The sequence below is a fragment of the Eulemur rufifrons genome, chromosome 16, assembly GCF_041146395.1.
Source record: "Eulemur rufifrons isolate Redbay chromosome 16, OSU_ERuf_1, whole genome shotgun sequence".
Lineage (NCBI taxonomy): Eukaryota > Metazoa > Chordata > Mammalia > Primates > Lemuridae > Eulemur > Eulemur rufifrons.
In genome coordinates this window covers 7,005,777-7,022,565 of record NC_090998.1, presented here as the reverse complement: position 1 = coordinate 7,022,565, position 16,789 = coordinate 7,005,777, and the positions used below count along the sequence as shown (strand labels likewise).

Sequence of the window (16,789 nt, the reverse complement as noted above, 5' to 3'; positions counted from 1 at the left end):
TGTCCCTGCAGCCATAGCCCACATTCCCATACCCTGCCTCTGCTTGCTTTGGGACCGTCTCTGTATACCCACCAGGCCTCTATCCTGGAGGTGAAGGCTATGCCCTGACCCTGGTGTGCCCCATGATGTCGTCAGCCTAGCAGCAGCCCCTCCCACTTTGGCACGATGTTGGCTAACTCCTCGGCCAACACCTCTTCTACCAACAGCTCTGTTCTCCAGTGTCCTGACTACCGGCCCACCCACCGCCTGCACATGGTGGTCTACAGCCTGGTGCTGGCTGCCGGGCTCCCTCTCAATGCGCTGGCCCTCTGGGTCTTCCTGCGCGCGCTGCGCGTGCACTCAGTCGTGAGCGTGTACATGTGCAACCTGGCGGCCAGCGACCTGCTCTTCACCCTCTCGCTGCCCGTGCGCCTCTCCTACTATGCACTGCACCACTGGCCCCTCCCGGACCTCCTATGCCAGACGGCGGGTGCCATCTTCCAGATGAACATGTACGGCAGCTGCATCTTCCTGATGCTCATCAACGCGGACCGCTACGCAGCCATCGTGCACCCGCTACGGCTGCGCCACCTGCGGCAGCCCCGCGTGGCGCGGCTGCTCTGCCTCGGCGTGTGGGCGCTCATCCTGGTGATCGCTGTGCCCATCGCCTACGTGCACAGGCCCTCGCTCTGTAGCTACCAGGGCCTCGAGGTGCGCCTGTGCTTCGAGAGCTTCAGCGACGAGCTGTGGAAGGGCAGGTTGCTGCCGCTCGTGCTGCTGGCCGAGACGCTGGGCTTCCTGCTGCCCCTGGTGGCCGTGGTCTACTCGTCGGGCCGGGTCTTCTGGACGCTCGCGCGGCCCGACGCCACGCGCAGCCAGCGGCGGCGGAAGACGGTGCGCCTCCTGCTGGCCAGCCTCGTCATCTTCTTGCTGTGCTTCGTGCCCTACAACGCCACGCTGGCGGTCTACGGGCTGCTGCGGGGCAAGCTGGTGGTGGCGAGCCACGAGGCCCGCGATCAGGTGCGCGGGGTGCTGATGGTGATGGTGCTGCTGGCCGGCGCCAACTGCGTGCTGGACCCGCTGGTGTACTACTTCAGCGCCGAGGGTTTCCGCAACACCCTGCGTGGACTGGGCACTCCGCTCCAGGCCAGGACCTTGGTCACCAACGGGGCCCGGGGGTCGCATGCGCTCGCCCTGCGGCCCATTGAGACCATTGACACCACTGGGCCGGATGCCGCCAGTCAGGGGCTGCTCCGACCCTCCAACACCGGGACACCCTTCACTCAGTGCCCCCGAGATTCGGCCCTCTGAACGCACATCGTGCCATACATAGCGCAGTACATAGCGCCGTCCACCCCCTACCCCTAGCGCCTTTCGCTCTCGCGGGCTTGCGGGACGTGCACACAAGGGAGGTGGGCTGGGCACTTGGACCTTTGGGTGGGAACTCCAGCTCATGAATGCAGCAGAGAACAAAGTGTGGAAGCCAGGGTACAGGGAAGGAAGAGTGCTGGCAGGAACGGCTTCTTTAAGGGGTGGTAGTGAGCACACAGAGGACCCCTCCTGCAGTCCGTAGGAAGTGATGCAGTGAGTCTGCCCGTGCAGAGGCAGAAGACCATGAAATGCGTCTGTGGGAGTGGGCATGAAATACTGACAAAAGCTGGTAGATGGAACACAAAATGAGTATCCTAGATTTAGACCTGCCACAGAGGTCTGGGAGCTGAACAGCCCCAGGCCTTGGTGGACCAAGCTGCTGAGAAGTTCCTTCATCTGCTGATTTCTGTGCTGACTCATTAGGGTAATGGATGAAGCCACCCCACTCTTTCACCTATGAAAATAGTTTTGACCTCATGGACTTCCTCCAAGAGTTGCTCCCTGGATCACACTTTGAAAACCATACTTGCACTAAAGTATTAGAGTTCATAACTAACTTCTTCCCAGGGCATTATAAACAGTTAAAAAAATACTGGGGAGGGGGCAGTGCTCAACAAATGAGTTGCTACTGCTGGTCCTCATGGCTTGGGGTTTTCTGGGAGTGGGCAGTAGTACATCAAATGGAACACAACCCTGGGTTTACCTGAGCAACCAGGGGGCAGGTGGGGAAGGGGGTAGTCACACAAACATTTGCAGGGGGCCAGGGGGTTCTCTGGGAGGGGAAAAGGGAACTGTGCCACAGTCAGGAGAGAGGAGTTACAAGGAAGTAAGAGTGAGAAAGGAAGACTGGGGTGGGCTGTCCATTCTTAGCAATCTTGAGGCAAGGGAAATGGGCCCATCTACTGTTCCCTTCCCCTCTTTTTTTCTTGGAGACAGAATCTCACTCTGTTGCCAGGCATGAGGAGGGCATTGGTGTGATCACAACCCACTGCAACCTCGAACTCCTGGGCTCAAGTGATCCTCCTGCCTCAGCCTCTTGAGTAGCTGGGACTACACTCATGTGCCACCACACCAGGCTAATTTTTAAATTTTTTTTGTAGAGAGGGGGACTCCCTATGTTGCTCAGGCTGGTCTTGAACTCCTGGCCTGATCCTCCCACCTCGGCCTCCCAAAGTGTAAGGATTACAGGCATGAACCACCATGCCCAGCTCCTTCCTTCCTTATCCAAGTAAGGAGGCTGAGAGGGCTGCAGAGTTGGCACTATGAGAACTTCAGACCCTAACAGTACATGAGTGAGGGAGTTGTTGCCATATGTGCGTCCTGTAGCATTTCTGTCCCTATGCCTCTCAATATTGTATGTTTTCTGTGTGTGTGTGTGTGTGTGTGTGTGAGAGAGAGAGAGAGAGAGAGAATGAATGAGATTGAGAGTGTCAGTATTTTCCCATGTGTTTTAGTTCCCTGTAATCCTTTTGTGTGTGCCTTTATGCGAGCGCTCCAGATGGCGATTTACAGGGGTAAAATGACCCCTGGTGGCCAAGTCGGAGAACTGACCCAGATTCCTCAAGGATAGCCATGAAGTCCCGGGCCTTTCTCCATCTGGGTGGAGATTGGAGCCCTGGCCCTGGCACTTATCTCCAGCTACTCTGGGAGAGGCCTGGTGGTTAGCATCTGCTCCATCTTACTTCAACCTCAGGGTTCAAGACCTGTGCCCTTCCTGTCCTGAGAGCACCAACAGCACCAAGCCTCATACTCCAAATCTCAGCACTTTGTGCTATCCAAACTGAATCGAACACAATTTTTAAAAATTACTTGAGTAATTTTATGTGCAGGTACATGAGTGAATCCCAAAGTAATTAAAATTCAGCATGTTTCATTTTCTAACATACCATGTAATTTTCTTATTTATTTATTCTAAGTTTTATACTTTATTGCCTATCTCCCTCGGTAGAATGTAAGCTCCATGAGGGCAGGGATTTTTGTTTGGTAATCTGATGTATCCCCAGCATCTAGAACAGTGCCCAGCACAGAGGAAGTGCTCAATAAATATTTGTTGAGCGAATGAACAGTCAGATCTTGCTGTGAAGTAATTTACTATCTATCCAGGACCATAGAACTAGTACACAGTAACGATAAGGTGAGACAAAACATGCAAGAATGTAAGATGTTGGCAGCTAATTTAGTGGGCAATGGTGAAGCCCCTGAAGGTTTGTGAGCGAGACTTTGCTCACACTGACATACCGTGTAGGATAAACTGTAGGGAAATGAGGTGGGGAGAGTCTAAGGGAAAAAAACAGTGGCCAGGGAGCCATTGCAATAACGGAGGAAAAGTGTGACGTGGCCTGTGGAAGAAGTAGATGGAAATGGGTTGTCTCCAGTGTGAAATCGTTGGTGTCAGAGCTGTGGTGGACTATTTCCCCACACTGAGATATCCAAAGGGTTTCCGTCACGAGAATAAAGGCAAGAATAGTTTAAGGAGACGCTACAGGCAGAGGAGGAATGAACAGAACCTGACAAGTCACAGGCTGGGAGGTTTAGGAAAACTTGCCGCCACTGCCATTTTCACAGGATTCCCCAATTACTGAGCAGAATATGAAGGAGGCAAGGTGTCCAGAGCCCTTACCACATGCGCCGGGGCTACCGCATTTGCGGTCTAGGAAAGTTCAAAGGAGGAGGGGGAAGAAATCTTAGATGGAAGGAAGGAGTATTAGTAGGTTTTAAAAATACTCTTCTGTGTGTCAGGATTTCAATTGAGTGCTTAAGATGCATTATCTTATTTAATTATTATAATAACCCTCTGAATTAGGGATGGTGATTATCCCATTTTACAGATGAAACACCCTGGGCAATCTGAGATCTTAAGGTCACACAACCAGGAAGTGGCTCCCAGATTCCTACTCTTTGCAGTACCTCCTGCTTTCTCTCCCCTTCCAGGCACTTCCTTTCCTGTTACCTACCATGCCTGTTTTCCTTGCTTCTTCCCTCCGCATGCATGTTGGCCACTTCTCTCATCTGCCTGTCTCACCTGGAATCTGCTGTATCCTCTCCGCCCCTGTCTTCCCAGCTCTTCCTCCATGCTCCTCATCCACCGCCCCTTTCCTCTCCACTTGCCCCAGGCCCTTGTGTGTTGGACACAGTGCTGCTGTGTGGGGCTGAGAAGGGGGCTCACCCACGGTTTCAACTGTAGAGTGCCCTAAAAAACACCCCATCAAGGGCTCAAGGAGTAGCTTGTCGGTGGCACACACAGGCAGGACGGCCTAGACTTCATGCACTTGGCCGTGACTCTCCTCCCCCAGCCTGGGATGTACCTATGGCCAAGGCAGCACTCTTGGTTGTCCACCAGCTAAACTGAGGAGGGCACCATCCCTCGGTTCTCCGTTCCTCGAAGTCTGTCTCCTCTGTAGGCTGGTCCCTCCATATGGTGAGAGCAGTTGGGGCAAAAGTAACAATCATTGATCTTAAAACAAATTTAGGAGAACCAGGGCAGAGGTAAGGGATCCCAAAGGAGAGCACAGATGCTTCCTTCTTGGTCCTGAACCATCTTGAGGGAAACCCCTTTGAGGTTGCCAGCTGGGGTCCTATGGAAGAAGTGGGGAAGGGGAGGTTAATCTCACATGAGGGCCTTCCTTCTCCATCCTTTCAGGAGGCCCTGGGCCTGAGGCTGGGGTGGTTCTCACTGTGCTCTCCTTGCCAGAGGAGCACTGAAAGCACTGGAAAGTGAAGTTTCTCACAGGGGGTTTGGAGAATCCCAAAGGCTCCCAGAACTTTGGAATCAAATAAACCTGGGCACTAACTTCAGCTCATCCACTTCTTGGCAATGTGACTTGAGCATATTTCTTAATCTCTCTGAGCCTCTGTTTTCTCCTCTGTGAAATGGGGCTGTTGTTGGGTCAATGAGGACATCTTTGAAAGGCAATTTAGAGGCCCCTACATGGGAGCTTTCCAACAAGAGTATGGGGAGGAGATGCCACTGGTAAAGTCTGCTTGCGATGCCCAAGGGGTATGTTTCTGGAAGACTTTAAGGGTTCCAGGTGAATCCTCACCCAGACAGAGCTCTGCCAGCAATCAGAACTACGGCCAGGGGAGCTGGTGAGCAAGGCAGGCTGGGCACGTTTCCATGGTGCTAGGTCAAGCAGTCTTCAGGGGCAGTGACAGGCCTACTGCCCTCTGGGGGCACTCTCTCCCACCAAGTCGATGTCCATCCCACAGACTAAGGAGTCGATGGAAAAGTGCAGAAGCGGGAGACTAGATGAAGAACCACGCAATGGAGAAAGGGCAAGGGAGGAGGCTGGAGGGGAAGTGAGGGCCCAGGCAGGCACAGGGTGGGGCTGGGAGAGGGGCCCAGGGCAGGAGGGCGGGAGAGAGCCTGGGAGGGAAAGCGCCAACCAGGGAGGGAGGAGGGACAGGGAGGGAGACCGGCGGCGCTGACACAGCCTCGATGTGTGGAACGGGCTGGGGTTTGGCCCACAGGTCAGGCGTCTGGCAGTATTATGGGATGGAGAGGCCTTAGGAGACAGGGAGAGTATTATGGGCTGGAACAGCCTTAGGAGACTGGGGAATATTATGGGCTGGTGAGGCCCGGCTCCAACTGGAGGCGGGAGGAAGGGGTGCGGGGCGGGAAGGGGGGGGTGGTGGAAGAGAGTATTATGGGCTGGAGGCCTCCTGCGACCAGAGGCAAGAGTATTATGGGCTGGCAAGGCCTTCGGTGGCCAGAGGGGGGAGCAGCGGGGGATGGCACCGGCTGCATGTGACAGAGGGGGGGGCCAAGTTGGGGGGGTGGTGAGTGGGGGTAGGGGAGCTTATTATGGGATAGCTCTTTGTACCTTCTGCGGGGACTGCTTCTCCAGAAGATATTATGGGATGTCGTGTGTGGGAGGGGGAGTGGGGCTGGGGGATTATTATGGGATGGTGGTGCAGAATGGGGAGGGCCTGAGGAGCTCTTCAACACCCCCACCCCTCACTCCTTACTCTCTTGCCATTCTCTCTGAGGTCAGCCTCCTCTCCCGAAGGGCCCAAGGGGAACACCTGAAATCCATCTCCCTACACAGACACACACTCTCACTCTCTCACACTCTTTGGGCACCTCAACCCATCCTAGGCGTCTCCCCTAACTAGCAACCACCTCGGGGTGCTGAGGGGAAAATGTAGCCCCTGGGGAAGGGGGAGAAAGCCCCAAAACAGGGTCGTGGTGGCCAGTCGGTCACATCTCCCACCTGCACAAAGTCCTCTTTTGCTCCCCAGCCCCTATGCCACTCTCCTGCCCCTTCTCCCTCCCTTCTACAAAGTGGGGGCCCTGGATCCTCCTCCCCTCCCCCGCCCCTCCATTTCCTCTCCAGCTCCCTCCACAGCCGTAACCAGTAAAACAGGCGGCCAGCTATTATGGGATGGCTGCTCCCAGCAGCTCTGTAGGGAGGGGGCGGTCACCGCGGAATGTCTCTTGTGGGTGGCTATTATGGGATGGCCGCCTCTCTTTTTTGGGGGGGTGGGGGCTCGGGAGGATTATTATGGGATGTGCCCTGCACAGCTGGGTGGGGCTGTCCTGAGTAGGTGAAGCTGGGGGGGGGGGAGGTGAAGGAAGGAGAGGAAGGAAGAGGGAGGGAAGGAGCTGAGGAGGGTGGGGTGAGCCCTGGAGCCCGACCTGAGGCCTGGCAGGAGTAACTGGCTGGAGAGGTTTCTTTGGTGACAGCTGTTTGAAGGGCCCCTGGGGCAGGCTCCAGTGAGCCAAATCTGAACCCTGGACACCTGGGTCTTTTTCCGAGCTTCTGAGCTACAGGGTTGCTGAGTCCAGGGCCTGCAGTGCTGTGCTGGAAGTGAGAGCTCCCAGGTTCTGGTTGGGTGGCACACCAAAGGGAGTAGTGCTCCTGGGTGACCATGGCATCCAAGTCCTCCCCTCTATCTTTGCCTTCCTGGGTTTGAGCCTTGGGACCATAGCTCAGGTGGTGGTGGGGTTGTGCATGGGGAACTTTGCTACCATGCAGTCACACCCAAAGAACAGAGGCTGGTTGGCTCCTGAAGGACAAACACCTGGCAAATCACCCTCCAGGCCCCACATGATCTGAGTCCTGTCTAGCCATCACAGTGCACTGTCCCTGTGGCTTGTCTTCCCTCTGTTGTCTTCCAAAATCCCCTTATGTGGCACTGCAGGGGAACACTGTGGCCCCCTTGGACCTCTTAGGAGCAGAGTTTCTTGGGGTCTCACAGAACAAAGGTGTAAGGAGAAGAATTATGGAGCCTGTGCTGAAAACTCCACGGACAATCCACTCTGAGTGTTATTCTAGGTTCTTCTGTACATGGGATGAAAACAGAACACTAAGGTAACTGGCCAGAGAGGCTGCCCTCCTGGGTGGGTGTGTTAATTAGGAGATTATCCCACCCTTAGTCTCTGTGGGCCAATCATGCTAGTGGCTTATTTACAATTTATCTGGGAGGGTAGCATGGGGCTAGAGTAGGGGGTGGGCATAGAAGTTTAAAGACCACAAAAGCAACACGCAAACACACACATCCTAGCCCTCTCTGGAACTCAGGAAGAGATAGTAGGGAGAGCTGGAGAGTAAGAGAAGCAAGGGGATAAGTGGGTAGAACCTGCAGGGATGGACAGAGGGAGTGTGGTAGACAAAGGGTTCTAATATTTTTTATCACAGGCAAGAGGCTGTGACTCCCCAGTTGTAAACTCTCTTACTGGTTTATATTAACCAATCACTGTAGTAATGTGGTGTATGTATGAGAGAAAGGGTATGGGCCAGATAGAGATATTACAGAAGGGAGTTGGAGGCCTAGAGACAGGCTGGATCCCCTAGAGAAATGGGGATAGGAGAGGGCACAATAGGCAGCCCCACATAGGAAGAAGAAACTTCCTTAAAAGGAGGTATCCCCACATTATGGTATCTGGAAAGAGCTACCTCCTCTCCCCCCACTGTAGAGCACAGATTTCATTGGAGCATTGGAGAGGCATTGGAGAGGGTTTGGGTAATGGTTGGGGCCCAATCTTGATGTCAAGAGAATTTAACATGGGAGACTATGGAAGCCTTGCAGAATGGGGGAAATGGCCGGCACAGTACAATGAATGCAGCAAGAGAGTGGTCCAGGGAATTGGACTGAATGCTGGAAAAAGAAAACACAAACTTCAAAGGTGATAGTGGGAGCTTTTGGCAAGACTGAGGTCTTTGATGCTGAAGACTCCAGTCCTAAGATGAGAAGAGAGTTAAATGTGGAATGGTTGTGGTTTCACAAAGTCAGGCAGGAGCTGGTGGGAAGACTTGTGTGCATCCCTTGTGCTCTGCTCGGGAACAGAGGGATTATAATTTCCTGAAGCAAGCTCTTGCCTCTCCTGCACTCATTTCTCCACGCCGGTTCTCTAGTCCCTTGGATCCCAGAGCAGGCGAGAGTCATCTGGCCAGGCCCTTTCTCCAGGCAAGTGAGATGAGAAGGGCACTGCAGAGATGGCATGAGGTTCATTCCACTCACTTCCGGCCAGGAAGGGCCCTTCCTACCAGGGCCCTTCCTCCAGTTTCTTTTCAACCTGTCTCACTTCCACAGGTCTTGGACCTGCATGAAAAAGGCACTTGATAGGAAAGGAGGACATCATCTCTGGTCTGGGGGTCGGCGGCGGCAAGGCAGTGGTTGGTGCTGGAGCACTGGTTTTCCCTCAGGTCCCGAATCTCTGGAGGTCAGGAAGAGGGAAAAGTGACAAGTGTATGGGCTCAAATTTCTGAGGGGCAAAGGGTTTTTAAGATCAGCTCTTCCAGCTTTCTAGGGCTGGGTCCCCAGGGTGGCTGGACAGGAGGGCAATTAAGGGAAGGGGATGGTGTATTTTGGAGGGCTACCTTGTGGCATAATTGAATGAATGAGGCATCCCAGAATGTTGACTTGTACATGGGGAAGGACAGATGGGGAATATCTGTTTTTTTTTTTTTTTTTTTTGAGGTGCAGAATGGGGCCTCAATAAGATAAGGATGGGGGCAATTGGAGGTGTTATGAGATTTCAGGATCTAAAATGGGAAAGTGACTGAAAATATGGGACATCGAGGGTAAGCAGGATTTGGTGTTCCAGAATGAGAGTAACAATTCTGGCATGTTGATGAGTCTCCCAAGAAGGAAAGACGTGAAGATATTATAGGATTTCAGTATTAGGAACACTGGATGGATCCCACTGATTGCTCTCTAGTCAGAATCCCTTAGTATGTAGGGAACAGACAGATTATCTTGCCCATACATCTATACTCATAAATCCTGTTGGAATACCTTCTAGCCTCTAGAAGGACCACAGTGAACTCTACTGGGATATGCTGTCTCCTGAGATCTGTAGGATTTATTTTATTCTCTGTGATAGGAAATTGAGAAATAGCACTCGGTAGTTCTTCCTTGACACCAGACATTCTGTCTGATATCACAGTTTGGTTGTTTTTGATTATTGAAGGGAGGCACCCATGGACTTTGCATTCTCCATGGTGCCCAGCTCTGTGCCTTGCTGGGTTCTGTGTGAACATATGTTGAATGAACATAAGTAGTGGCGAGCAGAGGGAGAGCAGGTCTCTGCTCTTGGTGTGTACACAGCAGCATCCTCAGTTCACATCATGATGGGATGTCCATCCATAAGAGTGGCCCAGGGTGTTGATGAAAGGTCTCTCACCTGGTGGTGGGGGGAGAGGACTGCTAGAATGTTGAGAAATAGTCTTTGGATGGGAGTTTGTAATTATTATGGGATGCTCTGGGGTGAATTAAACTTGATGTTAATGTTTCATCTGCCAGCTTGTAATTTTGGTTGGTCTTCCTCAAAACTTAAGAGCTGTAGGTAAACGCAGGGAAAATACCTGGATTTCGGTGGGATTGGCTGGGGCCCTAGGTTGGCTCTCAGAACCTGAGTGTCTGGAAATGTTGGCGGGAGGGAGGCTAGGGTCCCAGATATCAAAAGGCTTTTTGTGGGTACACTGCTTTGGCCCAGAAAGGGATTAAGGCGTGTGTGAGTAGGGGTGAGGACAGGGCATTATGGGTAGCCTGCCTGGTCCTCCCTGCTCTGGGTGTTAGAATAGATTGACAGTATCTAGAGATGGGGGAGGTATGAATATGAATATTATGGGATACTTAGCTGGAAGGGTATTGGGGTGGAGGAGTGGAGATGAAGCATTATGGGATGTGACACTGCGTTGTGCTGGGAGCATTATGGTATGTCTGGTTGACCACCGGCTCCTTGCAATTATTATGGGATGTCAGGGTGTGAGTGGGGGAGTAAAATTATTATGGGATATCTTTCCAGTGTTAGAGGAGAGGAGGTTCGCTGTCCATCTGTGGGGTGACAGTAGGACAGTTGATTAAGGGGTATCTCTTTGATAGGGGAAGTAATTATGGGCCCCGGAGCTAGGAGAGTGTGAAGGCTGGGGGTGATGTTGCGAGCATCTAGACCCTAGCCTGCAGGGACTGAGGGCAGTTCCAGGGGCTGGTTATTATGGGATGTCAGTATAGAAAGTGGGAGACTGATTATTACGGGATATGTGTGGGAGGAGGCCGAATGTCCGTTGTTGTAGTATGTGGGGGGGGTGAGTTTCTGACTATTATGGGATATCAAACTGGGGGTGGATGAAGGGTGGTTATTATGGGATGTCTGTGGGGGATGGGGATGAGTATTATGGGATATGAGGCTGAAGTGCTGGGAGGGGTGCTTATTATGGGATGGCCATGGGGAAGGAGGGGTGATGAATTATTATGGGATGTTAGCATTAGGGCCAAGAGTGAAGAAGTTGGCAAAGGATGGCTATTATGGGATGTCTAAGAGTGTTAGATGTAAAAGGTCTGCAACATTATGAGATGTCAGCAGTCCCCTGGCATATATGTGTATAAAATGTGTGTGGGGGGGCCGAGGTGTGTGCGTGTGTGTGGGGTGTCCGTGTGTATTATGGGATGGCCAGGAGGTGGGCGGTTGCCCGGGTGACACGCGCGCGCGCGCTCGGAGGGGGCGTGGCCAATGGTTGCCTGAGCGACGAGGGGGCGGGGGTTGCCCGGGAGACCTAGGGAGGAGGGTGGCAGTAGTGGAGGGGGGGTTGGAGTTGGTTGAGGTTATTATGGGCTGTCCGTGGGGGGGCGGGGCCTGTGCGGTGGGATTTCCCGGCCGGTGTTTCGGGCCCTTTAAGAGGCGACGCCGGAGCCGGAGCCGGAGCCATTTTCCCCCCTTCGGCCGTGGCGAGGAGGAGCCGGAGCGGGAGTGACACCCGGCCGGACCGAACACGACCTGCGGCGGCTCCGGGGTGAGGAGAGTGCGGGGTTCCCAAAGAGACGCCCCTCATTGCCCGACAAGCCTCGAGGGTCATCCCTTAGCCCGCCCCTTCCTCAGGAGTCCCTGGACCCGCGGACCGCCCCCTGCCCGGAGGAGCCGACCCTTCCTTTCCCTCCCCTGCAGGGTGCCCGGCCTCCCCCTTCACTTCCCCTCCCTAACCCTGCCCGACTCTTGCCCCCGGCGACCCCCACCTCGGGCTTAGTCTCCCACAATGCCCGGCGCCCGCCCCCTCGTTCTTTGCTCACTTGCCCCCCGGGACACGTGGCCCGTCCCCCTTCCCAGTGGGAGCTCTCTTGTCCCCCCCACGTCCCTGTCTCCAGCCCCCCGCAGCGCTCGAGCCTCCACGCCCCCTCGTCTCCGCGGATCCTGAGGAGAACCTGAGTTGTCCCAGAGGACAGCCTTTGGAGAGCTGCCCTGTCTGGGGACTGGCCCCTCCCCGGGCGCAGGGAGGCGCCCCCCCACCCCCAAGTGACCTTGTGTCCCCGAGCGCCTCGCCGCCTGCCGCCTCCCCTGGCCCCCCCGCTCCGCGGCCACTCGGACCCCCCCCCCCCCGTGTCACACTCTGCTCTGTCCAGGCCGGCTGCCCCCCTCCCCACGCTTGCACCAGCCTGCCCTCGGGGGCGTCGCTCCCTCTCTTCGTGGGGGCGCCTGTTGGGGAGCCGGCTTCCGGGCTGCCCCCGAGGAGTGTGGAACTAAGTTCAGCCTGAGCGGTTCGGGTGCCCTGCTAGGGTGGCTGGGGTGGGGGGCGGAAAGAGCGGGTGGGTGTGGGGGAGGGGGACAGTGCGCGTCACTGACTGTTCTCCCTTTCTCTCCCCCCTCCCCCGCACAGTGACTCGGGCCAGTGTTGAGGGCCCCAGGCCGCCGGCAGGAGCAGCTGGGCCAATTCCCTGGCCGGGAGCGGAAGGGGATGGCGTCGGGCTTGGGCTCCCCGTCCCCCTGCTCAGCGGGCAGTGAGGAGGAGGATATGGATGCACTTTTGAACAACAGCCTGCCCCCACCCCACCCAGGTAACATCATCTTCCCGAGGGCCCAGGGCAGGAAGGAGGCATTTGGGCCCTTCCGAGTGCCTGGTGAGGCAGGGTTGTGTGGCTCGTCTCTCTGGGCAGAGCCTGAAGTGGAGGGCATCGAAGGGAGTGGTTCCCTTCTGCAGAGCTCTTGTGTGAGGGGGGTGGAAGCCATGTGCCTCCTGGGCACCGCGGATGGAGATGCAAGCTTGCTGCACTCCTCTGTCTTGAGGAATGCTCTGCAGTTCCCGGTTGAGGGAGCTCTCTGGGCTGGCAAGCGTTACCTGGTGTGGGTCCTTGGAGGAACGCAGGTAGCTGGGACCCCTGGAGGCTACCTGGTGGTGGTGGTGGTGGTGGAGGGGGGAGTATTGGGGATTTCTGTTTGAGAAGACCAGCTGGGCATCTGTGCTGGTAGGATCCTGTGGTTGCTGCTGTGGAAAGGAAAGAGGGAGTGCTGGTTACTCTTTATCTGATTATTTTTAGCTTCTGATCAGTTACCGGTTTTCTGTGCTGTTTCAACTGTGTGAAGTTTGAATCGCGCTCCTCAGCAGGATCTGGAGCGCTTTTAGCCAGGCATGTTGCTGGAATGTTTTGAGTGGGGAAATGATGGGGGCTAGGGAAGGATGTAATAGCCTAGTAGGGAGGGGCAAAAGAAGGGAGGGCACCCCGCTTCCCCTAGCGGGTGGACATAATCCTGGCTTTTTTCCTAGAGGTTTCTGCCCCTGTGAGATAGCCTGGGGTTTGGGCTGGCAGTGTGAAGTGTTTGTGTAGGTGTGTTAGGGGTTGTGCTATCTGTGTTTTGGGGTGGCTCCGTGAACTGGCCAAACCCGTATGGCTATAACCACCCTGCCTGATTGGAGTAGCCCTTGTCTATTCTCAAATGATGATTGATGTCATGCTCCTAAGTGGATGTCTCTCTCTTGTCTGTCTTTCCTTCTTCAGAGCCCCTAGCTAAATTGCCTGTTTGTTTCCTTGACCTTCTTTTTTTCTAGCTTCATTTTTTTCCTACATGCCCTTTCTTCATCCCTTATGCTTCCACTTATCGTCTCATTCTGGAGCCTGCTGATCCTGTTTTTGTTTTCCATCCAACATGTTTTACTTCTGCCTTTTCTCTTAGCTCCAGCCGGAAGTTGAGGTGGTCTCGGAGAGATGCTTTCTCATTTGGCATTTTCTAAGTTGGAACTCTTCACTTGAACCTGAGACCATTTAGGAGAGGGGTTAGTCTTGTTACTGAGTCTTAAGCTGTTGGAATAAGAAATTTAGACTTGGTCTCATCACTGTGTAGGGTAGGTGTGTAGGGTAGGGTGACTGATTTCTGTGCTTTTGCCCAAGGTGGGGGCAGGGTGGTGGTGGTGGTGGTGAGGTGAGCCTGTCCTTTCTAAGAGGGGCATGAGAAATAGAAGTGCTATTCAGGCAATGTTGGCTCTACGTCTTGGCCTTGCACTGGCTCTTGGTCTGGGGCTGCCCCCCATGTTGACTGGGAGCTGTGCAGGCTCCTTGGGTGAACTCTGCCCTGAGCTGGAGCATGACCCAGTTTTTCCACTTGCCACACCCCATTCCTGCCCCTTTCCCAAATCTTCCTCTATATCTGAGCCGGTTTGCTGCTTGTCATTTTAGCACATTATTTGCCAGAGAAGTTTGGGGATCATGTGCAGATGGAAGGGTGTCCCCTTTGCCTCCATGGGTTTGACCTTGTCTGTTTCCAGCTTTATGGAGATGGCAAAGAGGAAGACCCTCTGTAGCTGATTGTGGGGAGCGACTTGGGGATAGCCCTTAAGAAAATGATTCTTTCTGGTGAGATCCAGGCTGGTGTACCATTCCCAAGGGAATGGGAGGGGCTTTCTTGTGCCTGGCCTGATCCTGGGCTGAGTGAGAGGGGGGAGGCTGATGGTGCTTTGTCCAGCCTAATGTCTCATGTTCCCTAGTATCTGTCTAGCTCAGGGAGGGCGGAGCCATAGACATTTTAGGGCTAGTTCTGGGGGTCAGGAGCTAAAAGCATGTGAGAGATTGAAAGAGGCATATTGTTTTTCACCACTATATGGGTCCTGCTCCCTTTTTTTTTTTTTTTGGTGTGTGTGTGCATGACTTGTATATGTTGACTAGGACTCTGGGTGGAGGTGATGAGGAAGCTGAGCTTCAGAGACTCCTTGTGGGCTTCCATTCCTCAAGCTAAATCTTTTGAGTATCAGAATTTGGGGAGAAGGTTGTAAGCTCTGACCACAGCTCCACTGAGCCTTTGTTAAATCTTAGCTCTGATGACTGAAAAAAAATTATGACTGAGGGAGTAATCCAGTCTCTCTCACAGTATTATCCTTCATGTTTGTCTTGCTTTCCTTGGGTTTCCTTGCTTAGGACGTTAGAATGGCCTCTTGTAACTAACTGTGTCATCCTGGAGTAGGTGTTAGAGATCAGTGGCATTTGGACCTGGGGCCAGGTAATAATTTGGGAAACCTTCTGTGAGGGCAGTCATTCCCCGGCTACCTCTCTCAACCCCGCCCCCCCTACCCTGCCACTTCCTGTCTGTCCTATGCTGGCAGCTGGGTGCCCTGGGCTGGCTTCTGCGGTCAGGAGCCATTTTCCCTCTCTTCAGTGGGTGAGGCACTCCCTTCTTCTCTCCACTCCTTTCTCTACTCCCCCCACCTTGGGCGGAGGTGGCTTGGGAAGAGGGAGAGAGAGGAGGGAGCTGGAGTTGGTGTGAATGTCTGCTGCAAAGGAACCTGCCTCCTGGCCTTCTCCTCCCCCTCTGTGCCCCTGCCCACCTATCCTTGCCCAGGAGCTTTCAGTGTTACCCCAGGCTTTGTGTGTGCTTCCAGCCAGGGGAGGAGGTGGAGCCAGATGGGAGGAGGATTGCTTGGGGTGGGAGGGAGATGGTGACAGCTGGGCTGATTTGGGCCCCTAGGGAGAAGAGGCTGCTGACCCAGGAGACACTGGGGAGGAACATCAGAGTTGGAGATGGGGAAAGGAAATTGTTTTGGGAGTGGGTGTGAGATTGGGCTGGCAACTGAATATGGGATTTGGAAGTTCTGGTTGTTTTGAGCAGTGATGACCCCAGAGGAGTTAGAGAAGGAAGGGTGCGGTTTCTGGGACCCCTGAACTGGTAATGTTCTGGGTATGTGGTAAGAGTATACTCTATAGTTTTTGTCTTCTGGGTAGCACCTTTCTTTCTCTTTCCTTGGTTTATAGAATACTTGGCCAATTACAGAGGCCTAGACTTAGTTCTCTTACTTGGTAAACTCTAAGCAGCTTGATTCAGCTGTACTGGTGAACATCTAGAGGACTGCTGGGAGGACGGGAGAGAGAAGGCAGGGGTCTGGACAGCTGCCCGAGGTGGGTCTGGTCTGGCCTGGCAGGCCTATTTTGAGTATATACAGCTCTCTCTTTGTCTGTTTTTGCCCTGGGTATCAGCTTCCTTCTGTGGAGAGTATAGCAGTTCTCTTCAGAGGAATCTGGGACAAGAGGTAGGGAATAAAGTTTAAAGCCTCTGGATTGGGCCCTAACCTTTTGCTATTGATCTTTTCCCTGCCTACCACTCTATGCCAAATATATGTAGAAAATGAAGAGGACCCAGAAGAGGATTTGTCAGAAGCAGAGACTCCAAAGCTGAAGAAAAAGAAAAAGCCTAAGAAACCCAGGGACCCTAAAATTCCTAAGAGCAAGCGCCAAAAAAAGGAGGTGAGTGGGTGACTGAATGTTACTGGGGAATCAGAGGAAGAAGGGAGGAGCTCTGAGAAGGGTTGAAGGGCTGAGGGCATTTGTTTCTTCCTCCGGAGTAGTGGGCCAGGTCTGGCAAATGAGCCTCAGGGCACTCCTGAGGTCAGCATGTGTGTAGCAGGTGTGTGTCTGTCTCCCTCTCCCCCTTTCCCTGCTCCAGCGTATGCTCTTATGCCGGCAGCTGGGGGACAGCTCTGGGGAGGGGCCAGAGTTTGTGGAGGAGGAGGAAGAGGTGGCTCTGCGCTCAGACAGTGAGGGCAGCGACTATACCCCTGGCAAGAAGAAGAAGAAGAAGCTTGGACCTAAGAAAGAGAAAAAGAGCAAATCCAAGCGGAAGGAGGAGGAGGAGGAAGATGATGATGATGATGATTCAAAGGTGCCTGGATCTCCATCCTTTTTTTCTCTGTACTGTAAACTTCTGTCCTTTGTTTCGCAGACACTCTACTGCCCCATAGAACAT

General features: G+C 53.9%; 2 protein-coding genes across 3 annotated transcripts in view; both read left to right on the top strand.

The window, feature by feature from the left end:
* The first annotated feature begins 165 nt into the window (after positions 1 to 165).
* LPAR5 (lysophosphatidic acid receptor 5) lies at positions 166 to 1,290 on the top strand. Its single transcript, XM_069491493.1, has one exon. The coding sequence runs from the start codon at positions 166 to 168 to the stop codon at positions 1,288 to 1,290; it is 1,125 nt and encodes a 374-aa protein (XP_069347594.1).
* Positions 1,291 to 11,445: 10,155 nt separating this feature from the next.
* CHD4 (chromodomain helicase DNA binding protein 4) overlaps positions 11,446 to 16,789 on the top strand; it is a 32,133-nt gene continuing 26,789 nt past the window's right edge. The window contains exons 1-4 of one of the 2 annotated variants that reach the window (XM_069491082.1): positions 11,446 to 11,585; positions 12,444 to 12,621; positions 16,169 to 16,290; positions 16,511 to 16,705. In XM_069491082.1, the coding sequence (XP_069347183.1) occupies positions 12,522 to 12,621; positions 16,169 to 16,290; positions 16,511 to 16,705 (417 nt within the window). In that variant the 5' untranslated portion in view covers positions 11,446 to 11,585; positions 12,444 to 12,521. Of the gene's footprint in view, positions 11,586 to 12,443; positions 12,622 to 16,168; positions 16,291 to 16,489; positions 16,706 to 16,789 lie in introns of both variants that reach the window. The other variant, XM_069491081.1, reaches the window with a different exon arrangement.